The sequence below is a fragment of the Aulonocara stuartgranti genome, assembly GCF_965226115.1.
Source record: "Aulonocara stuartgranti genome assembly, chromosome: 5".
NCBI lineage: Eukaryota > Metazoa > Chordata > Actinopteri > Cichliformes > Cichlidae > Aulonocara > Aulonocara stuartgranti.
Window position 1 is genome coordinate 19,639,250 of NC_138943.1, and position 16,388 is coordinate 19,655,637.

Here is a 16,388-nt window from a genome sequence, read left to right on the forward strand (position 1 = left end):
GCTGACAGCTGGTAACTGTGCAGGGGCGGGTCTAGCAAAGTGTTGCCAGGGGGGCAGGTAGGGCATTAACAGGGAAAGGGGGGCACAAAGAAATACTTTTCTTTCTTATTCTCATTTAAAATGTCTAGCTTTTAAAAAATAATTATCTGAATCTTACAACAAACGATTGATAGATTGATGCATATATACCATCAGACAGTGTACATCACTGTCACAACAGTGTTTATTTTCATTCAAAGGCTTTATGATTTTTCCTATAATGGTGGGCCAGTCTCTAGTCAAAATGCCCGGGATGATTTTTTTGTCCCAGTCCAGCTCTGTATGCAGCTCATCTGCAGTCTGGTGTTACCTACATCTTCCTATTCGGAAGGCAGAATTTCCGAGTTCTGAGTACAATCGAAAGCACCACGACTGCAGTTTTTGTGTTGGATGTAAAAGGCGCAGATGACACTGTGACGTAGGCTAGAATCATGGCAGCAGTCAATGACGGTCCAGGCGTGGGATTTCTCTCGTGGAAATATGCACATTATCTTTTTCTTTCTATTGGTAGGTGGCACAGTGCACTTGTGGCAAGTAAGCAAGCTAGAAGATTGGCAAAGTTATGGAAGCAACACATTAACAAGAGAATTCTGAGTAAAACCAAAGTTACTTTCCCTAGTAACTAGTTACTTTGAAAGTAACGAGTAACTTGAAGTAACTGAGTTACTTTTGAGAGAAGTAACTAGTAATGTAACTAAGTTACTATTTTAAAGTAACTTACCCAACACTGGTAATGAATGACGCCAGGTGTGTTCATTGTGTTCAAATATTGCTGACTGTGGCAAGCATGTGAGCAGAGTTCTTTTGCAACTTGTGTTTTATCAAGGAAAGATGTGTTTAGATTTATGACAATGGAGGATTGTGTTCTGTGAATTGTGTCTTCATGTGACATGTGTTTATGATATTGGTAAATGATGGCTAGATTTAGTAAACGTGTTTAGACAACTGATCATTTGGTTTAGAGGATTGGCTTTTGTGTTTTAGCGTTTGAGAAAAACTGTAATATCGCATTGACCTTCATATCAGTCTATTGATCTTGAATGAGAGGTCAGAGGTCTAATCTGACATGACATTTCAAGTCTTTATACGGTACTTTTTTTTTCCCCTGCCTGTCCCATTTGGTTCTTTAGCCATCAGAATTGTTGTCTGAAGACCAACAAGGATACCCAATGGATTTACTTTGCCAAATGGATCATCGTGGCATTGCCGTATTGGTCCATTTGGTGGATCTTTGTTTTTATTATTTATTATATTTTATTTTCAGATGTTACAGACGGGACAGACATGAGTGAGGGATAGGAAAGGGAGAAAGAAAGAGGAAGGAAAGGAAAAACAGAAGGGGAGAGGGACAGTGAGAAAGGGGGGGAGAAAAAAAAATCTCCTGGATCACCTGTTGAGAGAAAAATAGAAAACAAGCAAAAAAAAACAAAGCAACATACTAAACACAACACCATCGCATTAATCTAGCTAAGTGTAAACAGCAGTAAATACTAAATATTCAATGTTGTTGTGCAGCACGCAGGACAGATGTGCTTCGAAGTAGCGGCCAAGAAAGGTGTAATTTGGGTCTACGAGCAGTGAACACCCGTGTGCATATCTGTGTGGTATGCACACTGATGCAAATGTGCTGTTATGATTTGAAGAAAAAACAAAAAGATATCTGGGCACATCCTTAAAAAGAATGAATTTGTCCAAAAACAAACAAACCCAGCTGTAAAGATATTTTGTTTATTGGCAACATAAATGCTTAACTATTTTTAAAAGTAATTATAAAACTTAAAGTTTGATAATGACTTGATAATGTGCACTTTATTTAGTTAAAGTGCTAATTTCAATTAGAATTCAAAGGCACAGCATTTATTCTCATATTTAGATCAATTATCACAGTTGACCTGGTTTTTAAATAAATTACCAGTTCATGGCTAAGTAAAGCCAGCTCATGTTTTGTGTTTTGTTAAACCATCAAGAATGGAACTGGAAAAAATACACAAGTCAAAAATGCAATACCATAATTGTAAATAGTGATGTAATGTTGAAGTATTCATTTGTTCTCATGCTGGGGCTGATGTAAATATATGAAGTATAGAAATAGAGGCTAGAGAATGCAGAGTTGTTCTCTCACCCGTGTGGTCTGCATTTAATTATATATTTGGGTGTCACTTTTTCAAGGCAAGACTTTTAAATGTACTTCATCAGCATCTGCACAAGAAAATTTTATTCACGGTCTGCTTTTAGAGAACATGAACAGATATAAATTTGCACAATGAGACGGTTTCCCTTTTTAGTATTGAAGTACATTCATATTTTGTTTACTTTTTTAAAATTCACATTGATGAAATAATATAAATTACCAGAAAGACAGTGTAGATTTTAACATGGCTTTATTCTATTTGTTCTTGTTTTAAAGCCAATGATATTTAAGAAAAAACTTGATTTACAGTTTGTTTTTTTGTCTGTGTGTGTACTCATGTGAATCTGTGTCCAAAAGAATAAAACATATCCTGTTACAAAAATATCTTGAACATAATACAGACAATGTTTAATGCAGCTGCCATGTATTGGTATAGAAGGACTGTATTTCATACTGTACCATCCATGGTCAATAGAAACTTCTTGGCTTTACATATATCATCTCCCCTGCAATGTCTGCATGCAGTAATGCATTTTCTGCAAACGTGTCTGGTGGATCAGGTGGTTTTCTCATGGTCACTATCAGATCTCCTTTCCTTCTTACACCAAGGCAGTTTTTGCTCTCTTTTTTGTCATTTCTTATTAACATTGAAGCACATGGTGAGGAAATTTTCTCACATGCACATATATTCTTCTCTTAGTTTTTAGTTAGATCTTTGTTTGGTTTTCCTCAGCGCTGTTGTAAATATTTTTTTCTTTAATACAAATGTTGGCATAATTAATGTTGTATAGCAGGGGTGTCAAACTCAAATACACAGTGGGCCAAAATTCAAAACTGGAACAAAGTCGCGGGCTAACATTAATATTTATTGAAAAAAAAAATTTCCTCTAGATATAAGAATGAATCTTTTCTTATGGACTCAAACAAGTTTTGCTGAAAAACTGAATATGGAACGAGCAAAGCTTAATACTAAACAATATATATATTAGCTGTATAATACCAGTAGGCCAGCTTTAATAGTAATTTGGTATGGCTTCGCGGGCCAAATGTAATTAGGTTGCGGGCCAAATTTGGCCCGCGGGACAGAGTTTGACACCTATGTTGTATAGGAATGAATGCTGCCAACCTTTGCAAAATTCTCAAATCCTTCAACCTCACTGACTATTGACATATAACTGTGATTGTAATTATTATAAACTGGTTTCAAACCAATAGTCTATTTTATAAGAGTGATTAAACTAAGAACTTATTTAGATTTCCTGCTGATTTTAACAAATTTAGTTATTAGAATCTCTAAATTAATGGTTAATCAGTAAAGATCAGCTTAATTGCTTTATTGGTTTTTCTTCTTTTAAAAGTGGTGCCCTTATTAAGATCATTCCTAACAAGGTAGATAAACATAAAGAAAGCTCCAGCATTTTTGCTGGCACTGCCCTTGTGAGACACAGTAATGACAGTATATAAAAAGACTCCATAATGTTCTACAGAACACATTATGTAGAACATAGAAATGCTACTTGAATAATACTGCACTGGTAATACAAATCTCTGGGCTGACACCAGAAAGCAAGCCATGCACATACAAAATGTTAAATTGGGTTCAATAATTCTCTATTAATCTTTTGGAAATTATTGTCTTAAGTAGAAATATTATCCAGGTGAGATTCCTACAAAATAAAAGAAAGAAAGAAAGAAAGAAAGAAAGAAAAATATTTTCCTGTCTTATCAATATGGCTTGAGTGTGTAATGGCCATTTAGTCTTATCTTCTGTTTTCTGCCAGTTAATTATTTTTAATGTGTTTCAGCGTGCCTGTAGAGTGCTGTATGCCAGGTCGGTTTTCACTGTAGGTGTTTTATCTGGCTCCTCAGGGATGCTGGAGTACAAGTGGTATAAGGAAGACTAGAAAAAAAATAGAGCAAAAGTTATTTGCATCTGTATTTTTTTCTGTAGTAAATATATTAAATGCTGAGGATGCACTTGTCTCACTTACATCCTCAGTTTGAGACTCTTGTCTTTTGAGTTGATTAGACCCTGTGAGTAACACAGAACCAGAGTTACCTTTATTTCACTTTGTATGTCTTCTTGTATGTGTATGAAATAGGAAAATGTCTGAGGAGTTTACCATAAAGGAAAATTATTGGGTTAGCAAGGTACGTTGAGTGTAAAGCAGGAGATTTAGTGTCACAAAAGTGGATATCTTTTTAGCACCTACATCACTATGGTAACCTATAATGAACACATTACCTGGTCCAGACCAGTCTATGTTAGAACTTTTGGCTTACAATTGGCTGGTAGTGACACATTTTCACTAATCCTTGTTTTTATAGTATCCAGTAAGTGCAATATCGATTCACTACTGAAGGAAACCATTTTATATAAACAACATGTAGAAAACAGAAGTAAAAAAAAGCCCAGCAAACATGTCACATTGTCATGGCATGCATTCACATTCAGATGGCGAAGTAGAAAATATCTAATCTTTTTTTGCTTGGTCCTATTCTTTTAACAAACTTTTGTTTTGAAACTGTTGTAATTGCAGCTACTAGAACACAGATTAGAAAAGTGATCAGTTACATTTGTAGATTGTTTATCACAGGGAATATCTATTTGATCACTAAAATTAATTTCTCATTTATTTGGTGACAAACTACAATTTCCAAGTCTCTTTTGTGTTTAATCGCATGCAGTCTAACCCTTTAGAGCTTTTACAGCTGTTACTTTAGAAATAGACAGCAGCACCAAGATTTCACTGAGCAGTAATATAAATAGATTAACACGTTTATTTTAGTGCTCTGTACACTTGTGATGATCTTGTGAATGGTTACCATGATCATGGTCAGCTGGATCCAATTCCAAAAGGAGACTTTGCTAAATCCATTTTCGGTTAGTATGTTTAATTATTTTATTTTAAAATATATCATTTCTTACGACCCTTGTTGGTTTTAATCTAGTTTAAACCAAACCACTCCACTGGATTTAGCTACATTCTGGACTGTCTTTTCAGAATCCAGTAGCTAGCCAGCTGATTGGAGACCGTGACAGCCAATCAGAATATTTGCATCCAAGTCTGTAATTTTGTGTGGTACACGGCGCTCAGCAATCTGTCAAAAAATGTTTTAGTACGACTTTGGTAAAGCTACGAAGCCCCACCGCTTGATGGATTGTAGGAGCATTACGGATACTGTAGTCAGGAGCCTCGCAGAGTAATACATTTATTTATGGAGCATTAGTATTTAATAAATGCTGACAATTTATTTCTGAGTAATTTTTTCATGTACATCTATGCTGTATGTTAATAAAAGTGCCTATGTGAGATTTGGGACACAGCTTTGATTAGGAATTCTTTTTTTGTTCTTACTTTATGGCTTTAAAAAAATATCAAGATATCTATTGTATATCACCATCCAGCTAAAGAATACCGAGATATGTATTTTGGGCCATATCACCCATGAACATATGCACACATACATACACAAAGGTGTATAAACCAACCATAAATAACCAATCTAAATCTTATATACATAAAATACAGGATGACAGAAATAAAATGAATACCACAGATTGTGCATAAGGTGCAGCTGGGAGTGAAGGTAGACAGCGAGACAGAGCAAGTGAGTGAGAGAGAGAGTTTTGAGATGAGGGAGATTTGTGACTTTTAGCATGGATTATCTAGTTTGTGTGTTGAGTTGTCTTGTGTAATTAGTCTGTTGTGTAGTTGTTGTTTTGTTTTGTGTTTGAGTGATGGTACTAATGAATGTCACAAAGGCAGATTGCAATGTAAACGCTATCTCTAGGTGAAAAAGAGGAGTGAGTCAGGCCTGCAGGGTTTATCCCTGTGGTGTTCTCCTCTGTATTGTGATGGATAAACTATTTTTTTTTTACTGGCACAAATAATTTTGTGGGGCATCTTACTGTGACACCTGATTGTTCTCTCATTTTAATTATAGTAATATTTTTAAATGGTTGTACAAATTAAAAAACAAAAACAGCTGTATTGGCTGCATTTTTGGATAACTAGCTGTATATGTTTACAAAATATGTGCCTAAGTTTTCAAAATGTACAATTTATATTTGCATTTCAAGTTGTAAAAATAATTTACTCAACAAGTAAAAAATACTACTGGGATTTTATGTTTTTTGTGTGATTTCAGATCAGTTGTGTTAACACAGTATGTAAATGAAAAAACAACTACATTCAGACACGTGAGGTTGAGCTGAAAAGAACTATACGAAGCAAGGCAGAAAAAAAATAAAATGAAGCAGTTTGAACGTGAAATACAAATGTAAAATCAAAAGTTGTCAAAAATGCAGCCAGTTATATTTTGGACCTCAGAGTGCTAACCCAACAAATAGCGAAAAACTAGGTTTAAATTTTTGTTCATGACAATGCAGATTTCTGGCATTTTTTGTAAATTTAAGCATGTAACAATTTGATTTTTTTTAAACCAAAAAAGTGTGAAACTTTGGACTTTAGAAACTTTAGAAAGTTAGACTTGTGTTTTTAAAGCAACCACCACATGTTGTGTAGCTTTCTGGATTTTATACTTATTGGGCTACATATTTATTTATTATACAGGCTATACAGTGCATAAAATTAAAATTTGCATGTTTTATGTAACTAAAGTGTGGGCTACAGAAAATAATTAAGTTACAGACTATATTTATATGAAAATCATGTATACTTAGTGCATTTTAACCATATGTGACCACCTGCATATGTGTTTGATAAAAAGAACTTTGATTTTGCCACTCCATTTGATTTCCTTACCAACCTCATGCCACCCTCAGAACATTTCTCTTTCCCTGTGGGTTGCGCCATGTTGCAAGTTTTGTGAGGTACTTTTGTGATATTTAATGTATCTGATTAAATTTTTTTTCTCCCCGATATCTGATCCAGTAATTTACATCAGGATCAGACTGATACCCATACTGTATATCGGATTGGTCCATCCCTAGTTTCAAGTCCACTAATGCAAAGAAAGCCTGGCTACGTTGATCTTGGTTTGTAGTATACCCCTCTGATATTCATGCACTAAGATGGTGTTTATTGTATAAATGCTTTGCACAATAAATTATATCATTTTGGTTCCTCATCAAAATAATGTTACTTGTTATACAACTGTAACAACCCTTAGACCAAAATTTAAAAAAAGGAAATAAAAAGCAGTAGCTAACCTTTAGGTGGGTCATCACCAGGGACCAAACTGGTCATATTGAAGGCTTCAGTATCATTTGGAGACATCTTGTTTGATAAAAAAGAGAAGAAAAGGAGTAAGACGAGAAGTCATGAATGACCTGTAATTAAATACGTGAATTATTAGTAGATAAAGGGAATTTTATTAAGACAAAAAAGAAAAAGAAAGTACCCATCCTCCTCGGCCAGTTTTTTTTGCGCTTGAAAAATTATCTACAACAAAAGGCAAAACAAAAATCAGTATAAAAACTACCACACAGGGGGAGAAAAAGACAACACTCAAGGATATCCTATTAAACACAATACCAGAAATGATTAAAGAATAAATATTTAATTAATTAAAGTCATAGTGGATTTGACAGCGATGTTACATCACGGAGAAAAAGAAAAGCATTAATTGTCAAGTGATTGTTAGTTAATACATACTAAAGTGTTCTCTGCTTTAATCTCAAACAGCAATCTGTCATTAAGCTTCTCTCATACCTTTTTTGTCCATTTTGAGTTCATTTTGTATTTTTGCTTTCTTATATTATATTGAAAATATGTTCTTTTGTTGGTATTACCAGTTAGGTTTAAGTTGAGTTTTATTCTAGTTCAGGTTTTCATTTATGTTTGTATTTCATAGTTTCTTTCATGCTCCTGCTCAAAATCATGTTCATAGTCATGATAGTCTTTCCTAGTTTTTCCCATTTAGGTTTTAGTTTAGCTCTCACCACTGTTCATGTTGTTTTGTTTTGTTTTCTTGTTATCTAATAAAGGCTCGCCTTTTGTTTAAAGCTCACTACCATCTCCTCTCATGTTCTGCATTTGAGTCCATTTCACAAACACACTGGCGTACATGTTTGCATCCATCCAAACAGGTATGAGAAAAAAAACCCTGTCATTTTGTGGCAGCAGTTGTCAATTGACTCTGGAAGCAGAATACTACTTGAAATCTATGTGGGGACAGGCATTCTCATGGGTGTGTGATAGGGTGGGCAGATCGAGCCAAATATCGATAATATCGATACTAACGCTGGTATCAGTATTGGACAGATACTAATGCAGTTGGATCAAAGGTTGCTTCTATCCAGTTTGTATGCTCCCCACTGAACTCTGTTAAATACATTTTTACTATATATTTTTTAAATTAAAAAATATACTTCAAACATGCACTATGAAAAATATCTAAACCTTTCTCTGTTTTGTCATGTCAATGCTTTTTACCCCGTAGCACATTTAAACAACAGAAGCTGACACAAAGTCTTTTAAAGACTGGCACATTTACATCCCAAGTCTCTAAAAAACACACTTAATATATTAGAAAAGCTAAAAGTATTTTTTTACTGTGTTTTTTAATTGTGTTTAGTAAAAGTCAGAGCACTCATTCAGCAAGACTGAACTTAAGAGTTTTATTGCTTGGTTGATAGATACATAAGAAAACTGGGAGGGCTAAGGGCAGATACAAAATGGACATATGGAAAGGGCATAGCAAGAGGGAGATTGCGACACGTGACGGTGGTAGATGGACAATAAATACATGAGGGCAAATGAGGGAACAAAACACAGGTAGAACACAGCCACCTTGGTTGGTAATTGGTCCCATTCATGTCTTTGTCTTATCTCTGTGTCTCTGGAACACAGAGACAAGACAAAGACATGAATGGGACCAATTACCAACCAAGACAACCTAAACTAAAATACTGATAAACCTGAACACAAGCAAACTGAACTGTGAAACATAAGACACACAGAGAACATAAGAATGAATAAACAAGACTCAAAACTCTAACAGAAAACACTGGGTCAACAACCCAGGTACCCTAACACGATAATGCATCTCATAAATCATGATACACTGTTCTCCCCTACATAAGATCTCTTTATAGATTAAAAGTATCAGTATTGGCAATACTGCTGTTAATTTACCTGGTATCGGATTGATACCAAAATTTGCCTACAGTTTGCAACTAGTTGTTTTGTCATTGTAGACAAACTTCTGGACCTTGACAAGACTAGTGTGCTAGACAACTTAACACTGACTGTGCTTTCATTGGCCACTTTGGCCTATGATGCAAGAAATCTTTAATAACTCCTTTAAGGTGTTGAAAGTTTTAATGATAGAGAAGGGAATGTCTGCCATGTCCAGCGGATCATTTGGAGGCTCCATTAAGACTTTTAGATTGATATCTCGGAGTAATCACTTAGTTGACCAAATGCACAGAGTTTAACTGTTTATGCTAAAACTTATTTTACTTACTTTTTTCATTGATATTTAATGTCGTTGTACATATTGGCAGTTAATCACGTCACAGAGTTCTTGTGCTGTTAATTCAGCTCAGATTATTTTTTAATATAGATATATTTGATACATGTTAGAATCAGGATCATCACCACTGATCATTTTTAGCTAATAGTAAATAGTTAGATAACTATAGCAGTAATAACATTTTACAATTCTATAGGCAGGAGGGAGTGCAGAGAGGTGAAGACTACCAAGGAGAGTGCAGCAAAAGAGTGGTATGTTTTAATCTGGTGCAATTTGCCAAAATAGGGTTTGTTAGATGACAAGGGAGGCTTTATTTTTTTTATTTTTTTTAATGAATTAATGTATTAGGGGGCAGGAGGGGTATGTCTCTGCTTTCCTTCCTCTAAAAGTCACCACACACCGTTAGGATGTGACATCAATAGAGTAAGAGCTAGATTAAAAGAGCTGGGCGAGTTAATATATTCACTGTTGTGTTGAAGCAGTGAGGTACAGTGTTGGTGCGGAGCAGCTGAAACATAATGCTGAGTCTTAAAGAGGAATAAGAAAATTGTGGGAAAGCGTGTAAGTATGTAAGAGAAGTAAAAGATATGGAGGTCAGAGGAAATCAGTCGGTTTATGAACAGAACGGCGGTGGAGCTGGTCGGTCGATTTTGTGTATAAACCTTTTATAATATAGTGTGATCACAAATACCTCAGACTGTAGAAAAGCTTTGGGGTTATACATGACATAAGGAATTGTTACTGTCCTTACCATTTCTTCTTTTCACGCAGACAAGAGCCATTCCCAGTGAGATGATGCCCACAATTACACCAAAACCAGTTGCAACTACAGGTAGAAGTTTATGAGCAGAAGGTACTAGAAAAGCACAGACCACAAACAAGTGTCAGTCTTACTTCCAATTTTGGTGAAAGTAAAGAAGAAAGACATCTACTGTTAAAAACCAACAAATCTCTTATTTTATGGTCTTGAGAGCAGCAAAGTATGCCGAATGACATGTAGCAAAGAACAAACTTCACTGATATGCAAAGCAAAACCCTCCTAGTATGATGAATACACAGTGCAAGGAAATTTCGCTCACCTGAAGATGTCCTTGGTGTGGTCACAGAAGAAGTCGTCCCTGTAGTGCTGAGCTTTGTAGAAATTGGGTCTACTGAAATGTCTACGGTTAAAAACCAACAAATCTCTTATTTTACGGTCCTGAGAACAGCAAAGTATGTTGAATGGCATGTAGGCAAAGAAGAAACTTCACTGATATGCAAAGAAAAATCCTCTTAGTGTGATGAATATGCAATTTAAAGAAATTTTGCTAACCTGAAGATGTCCTTGGTGTGGTCACAGAAGAAGTCGTCCCCACTGAAACGAATATCTCTAGATGTCAAAAAACACCACAGCAATTGACCTGGGCATTTTTATTTACTTATAAAAATCTTAACAATAATTGTGTTTTTCCTGATTGTGTGACTTGTAAAGTCCATAGACGGGGGAGGAGCAAAGGTCAAAGTGTTTTTTCAGCTGCAATAAAAGAAGATTGTGTAGTGATTGTTTCATTATTTAAGTTTCTTGTGGATTCACCACAAAAGGCATTTTTCTTCCACTTCTGCAATACTGTCATAAAACACCAAAGTGTCAATGTTTTACAATTAGTCCTACAACACTTAAACAATGTTGTAGGGCTTTAATAATGATTGAGTGATTCAAATACTTTGATTATAAAAAACTCTCGACACAGTCTTTGCTTCGATGCTTCCTTTAACACGCGGCTCTGTAGTGCTCCGATGTATTAAACGATGTAAACACAACGACCTGCAATACAAAAGTATTTAGAAGCAGTGTGTGAATAAAAGGTTTGACAACATTGATCCCACACACACTGATAACACAATAGCAACAGTGATGATGACGCTGACACAGTTTAACATGCAGCCGGAGTTTGTTTATGCGCAAGAGCAAAGAAGTGGAGGCGTTACTGAGACAGTGAGGTCAAGGTGAGTGAAACAGAATGTGTTTCTAATGTCAAAACAGCAGCGATGTTCCTGTAATCACCATTAAAACCTTTACTTTAGTGAGTGAGTCCGTCATCAAAGCACCTGATCAACAAACTGGCGTGAAGAGAAGTAAACTCTGCAGCTGCTCCATCCACCGCTATTTGTTTTAAACAGAGAAAAAAATCTGCAGTAAACCTCCAGAAATACTATTAAAATATGCAGATGATCTGTTAACTGAGTCTGACACCAGACTGGTTAAATCATACAGCTTGCTGAAGGCTGACGGTAGCAGTCTTATTGTACATGGAAGTGGTATCTGCAGCAAACAGGGGCTAAACCGTATTAACTTGAAGACTCTTGTAACATTTTCACACTGAAAGTGAAATCATATCAGATAATGTGATAATTAAACTGCATTAATATTTAAAAATATAGGAATAAAAACTTTTTTAACAACCTAATAAAATATAAATGGGCATTTAAACTCTGATCCGCTGACCTGAGAGCTATTAGGTTGGACACTAAAATATTATTAATATTAATTATTAACATCTAGACCATCGTATCATCTGTTTTGTGCCATAGTTTAGATTACACATATATCTTGTTTTGTTTTATTGGACCTTTGACGATATTTTTAACTATTTATACTTTTTTTTAATTTAAGATAAAGCTTTCTTAAAATACATTTTATATAAATACACACCCACACACACACATACATATATATATATATAATTTACATATAATTTTAAATAAAATTTTTTTGACAGATCTTATATCTTATATGCAATAAACTTTATAATTTCGAAAAATGGAAGCTTACTCAATTACTAAAAATAATCGGTAGCTGAAGCCCTATGATATTGTTTTGCTGTCATCTGATGTCAGTACATAACACATAATGCACTGTAAATACATCCATCAATACTCAGAATTCTGCTCCCTGGACGGAGTTAATTTAATTCAAGAGATAGGCAGTTTATTTAAGGATGGAAATATGTATCACCTCCTAATATCTGGTGATTACATTGTTAAAGGTAAACAGAACCTTATAAACATCAGGTTTTAGCTTCCCTTTTTGGTTTGTAGAAATAAATGCACATCCTGTAATGAGGTATAATAGAGAGCGACACATTGTGATCACTTACTTTGTATGTTAATGAAGGATATGTTACTGTGAGGAGACTGGTATTGTCCCCCTTTATGCTGTGACATGTAAAAACATGTCACTTCCACCTCAGCAGGTAAACTCTGCTCTGCCATAGAGAGGAGCTCAGTTGCTGTCAGTGTCTGCAGACAGGAGATGGACGTAGATTTTCTTCTTCTCATAAAGTACAAAAAACACTGAGTCACAGAAACAGATGATGGAGTCTGACATTTCACTGTGACTGAGTCTGTTTCTGTGATCATCATTAGATTCATTGTCAGTTCAGGTCGAGGGGCTAAAAAATGTAAAGATTTCTCAAGTTAATTAAAGAAATGTTTCATTTATTTGAAAATAAAACCTAATAAGAGAAATATATGTATGTTATGCACATTTACATTTTCCTCACACCAAACAACCGACAAGTTGAGAGAAGTTGTTTTTTTCTACTGATACCGTTGCCAAACATCCTCATATTAGTTAACTGCATTAGTATTTACTCACTTTGTATAACAGCTGTAATTTCTGACATGTTACTCAGTGGAAATTTTGTTTTAAATTGACTCTTAAATTCAAACAAATTGCAGTTTATTTAAGAATGTAACATCGGTTACATGTAAATGAAAAACTTTATAAAAATCAGTTTTTAGTTTCATTCTTTGGTTTATAAAAGCTAAAACTTTATGCACATACTGTACAGAGGTATACTGTAGAGCAGCATGTTATGATCACTTACTTTGTATGCTGATGGAGGACGTGTTACTATGCAGAGACTTATGTGGTCCTCCTTTATGTTCTAATGTGTAAAAACATGTCACTTTGACCTCAACAGGTAATCTCTGCTGTGCCATAGAGAGGAGCTCAGTTGCTGTCAGTGTCTGCTGACAGGAGATGGACGTAGATTTTCTTCCTTTCATAAAGTGCAAAAAACACTGAGTCACAGAAACAGATGATGGAGTCTGACAGTTCACTGTGACTGAGTCTGTTTCTGTGATCATCATTGGATTCACTGTCAGTTCAGGCCGAGGAGCTATAAAATGTAAAGATTTTTTTTAATTAAATAAGCAAATGTTTCATTTACCTAAAAATAAAATATATTAATAGAAACTAATCTGAGAGTTTTACTTTTTAAAATGATCAAGTTTAATACACATTTCACACAATTTCTTCCCCCAACCCTTAAGTTGAGAGCAGCTTTGTTTTTTGTACTGATACTGTAGACAAACATCCTCACATTAGTGCACTTCAGCAGAATTTACTCACTCTGTATGTTGATGGGTGACATGTTGCTCTCTGGAGATTTCTGTATATAAAAGTAATAACAGGTCACTTCAGCTGTAAGAGGTGAACTTTGACGTGTCCATGACAGAAATTCAGACCCTGTCAGAGTCTGCAGACAAGGAGCTGCTTTATCAGGTTTATGTCCTGAAATGATGAAATAACACTGAGACACAGGAACAGATGATGGAGTCTGACAGTTCACTGTGACTGAGTCTGTGTCTGTGATCATCTGTGGATTCACTGTCAGTTCAGGCCGAGGATCTAAAAAATGTAAACATTTGTAGAGTTAAATAAGCAAATTTTTATTTTATTTAAAATAAAATCTAATAATAGAAACTGTTGTGAGAGGTTTTTTTCTGATGCACATGAAAATTTTCCTCTTAACTCACAGTGTGATCACTTACTTTGTATGCTGATGGAATATCTGTTACTGTGAGGAGACTGGTATTGTCCTCCTTTATGCTCTGAGCTGTAAAAACATGTCACATCCACCTCAGCAGGTGAACTCTGCTGTGTCATAGAGAGGAGCTCAGTTGCTGTCAGTGTCTGCTGACAGGAGATGGATGTAGATTTTCTTCCTCTCATAAAGTACAAAAAACACTGAGTCACAGAAACAGATGATGGAGTCTGACATTTCACTGTGACTGAGTCTGTTTCTGTGATATTCTTTGGGTTCACTGTCAGTTCAGGTCGAGGAGCTAAAAATTTAAAAATTTGTTGAGTTAAAAGAGAAAACATTACATTTATTTGAAAATAAAATTTAAAAAACTACTCTGAAAGTTTTAATCTGATGCACATTTAAACCTCATATTACTGCGTTCGTTGCAGTAGCATTTACTCACTTTGTATTGTGATTGGTGATATGTTACTCACTGGAGATTTATATATATAAATGTAATAACAGGTCATTTCAACTGTTACAGGTGAACTCTGACGTGTCCATGACAGAAATTCAGACCCTGTCAGAGTCTGCAGACAAGGAGCTGTTCTGGCAATTTCATTCCCTGCAATGATGAAATAACACTGAGGCACAGGAACAGATGATGGAGTCTGACAGTTCACTGTGACTGAGTCTGTCTCTGTGATCTTCTGTGGGTTTACTGTCAGTTTAGGTGGACGGAGATCTGAAAAATTCAGGTACATGTTAGATTAATTAAGCACATTCGCATCTATATTATATTATTTATATTGTAGATTTATAATAATTACATTTAGATGAATAATTATTGCAAGTACTCAGATAATAACTAATCAACCCCATAATTACAATTGAAACATATTATAAACTGTTCATGTACTTTTGTCACTCACTGTTTATGGTGATGGTGGATGGCTCGCTTTCAGGAGATGGCAGTTTAAAAGTATCAATTTGTACAGTGTAAGAACATCTCACTTCAAGCTCAGCAGGTAAACTCTTATGTGCGATCTTTAGTAGCTCAGTCGCTGTCAGTGTCTGCACACAGGAGGAACCTTTGGACAGTTTTTGGCTTGCAGTGTAGAAATCACACTGAGACACAGAAACAGATGATGGAGTCTGACAGCTCAGTGTGACTGAGTCCGTCTCTGTGATCGCAGGTGGACTCACGCTCAGTATAGGTGGAAGACTGGCTGAAATTACATTTACACAGATGTTATGTTAAATGTTTTATATATGCACAAAAAGTATTCATGATGAACAAAGCTGAGTTACTGTAGAGAAACTCTAGAGACAAAACAGTAAAATTAATAAACCCATACAGTGATAAACACATGAAACTACGACTGACCTTGTGCTTTAATTTCATGAAAGGAATCTGAAGAAGGAAAGAAGAAAACACAAAATAGAATCAACAATAAAAAGATTCAAAATGTAAACTTGTGTTAGAGGTAAACATGCTAACACCTAACAGTAATAATAGGTGAGACTATATTTAGTAATAGGTGACATGAACAATGAATCATAAGAAGTTTAACTTACACATGAGAACGACTAGCAGCAGTAGATCAGCCATGATTAAAAGAACAATGTGAACGTGCAGAACAGACTACAACAGTCTGACTGCTCTGACTCTCATGTGCATTAAATGTTAATTTTAGAACTTGTTTTCAGGAAAACCACAGTTTTCACAGTGTCACACTAACTGGCCACAGTAAGACACACGTCACATACTGAGAACCTGCAAATATACACTTTTTAAACCCTCACACATATAACTAGAATATATTTAGTAAACCTTTTTGTAGGCACATAACAGTTAAAGTGTCTGTTGATCACTTTTGTGTTTCTTATACATGTTTATTTCTACCATGGCAGAAAGATTAGTGAATACATGCTTTATCATGTATGTCAAAACAAAAGTAATTTGCTTTTTAGTAAATGGA

General features: G+C 35.1%; 1 protein-coding gene across 1 annotated transcript in view; it reads right to left on the reverse strand.

Annotated features, from left to right (window-relative positions):
* LOC309706018 (uncharacterized protein) overlaps positions 1 to 16,050 on the reverse strand; it is a 57,087-nt gene extending 41,037 nt beyond the window's left edge. The window contains exons 1-5 of the mRNA XM_082532194.1: positions 15,985 to 16,050; positions 15,794 to 15,820; positions 15,613 to 15,635; positions 14,010 to 14,049; positions 13,483 to 13,776 (exon numbers count right to left, since the gene is read on the reverse strand). Coding sequence (XP_082388320.1) covers positions 13,483 to 13,776; positions 14,010 to 14,049; positions 15,613 to 15,635; positions 15,794 to 15,820; positions 15,985 to 16,018 — 418 coding nt within the window. The 5' untranslated portion in view covers positions 16,019 to 16,050. The remainder of the gene's footprint in view (positions 1 to 13,482; positions 13,777 to 14,009; positions 14,050 to 15,612; positions 15,636 to 15,793; positions 15,821 to 15,984) is intronic.
* Positions 16,051 to 16,388: the final 338 nt, after the last annotated feature.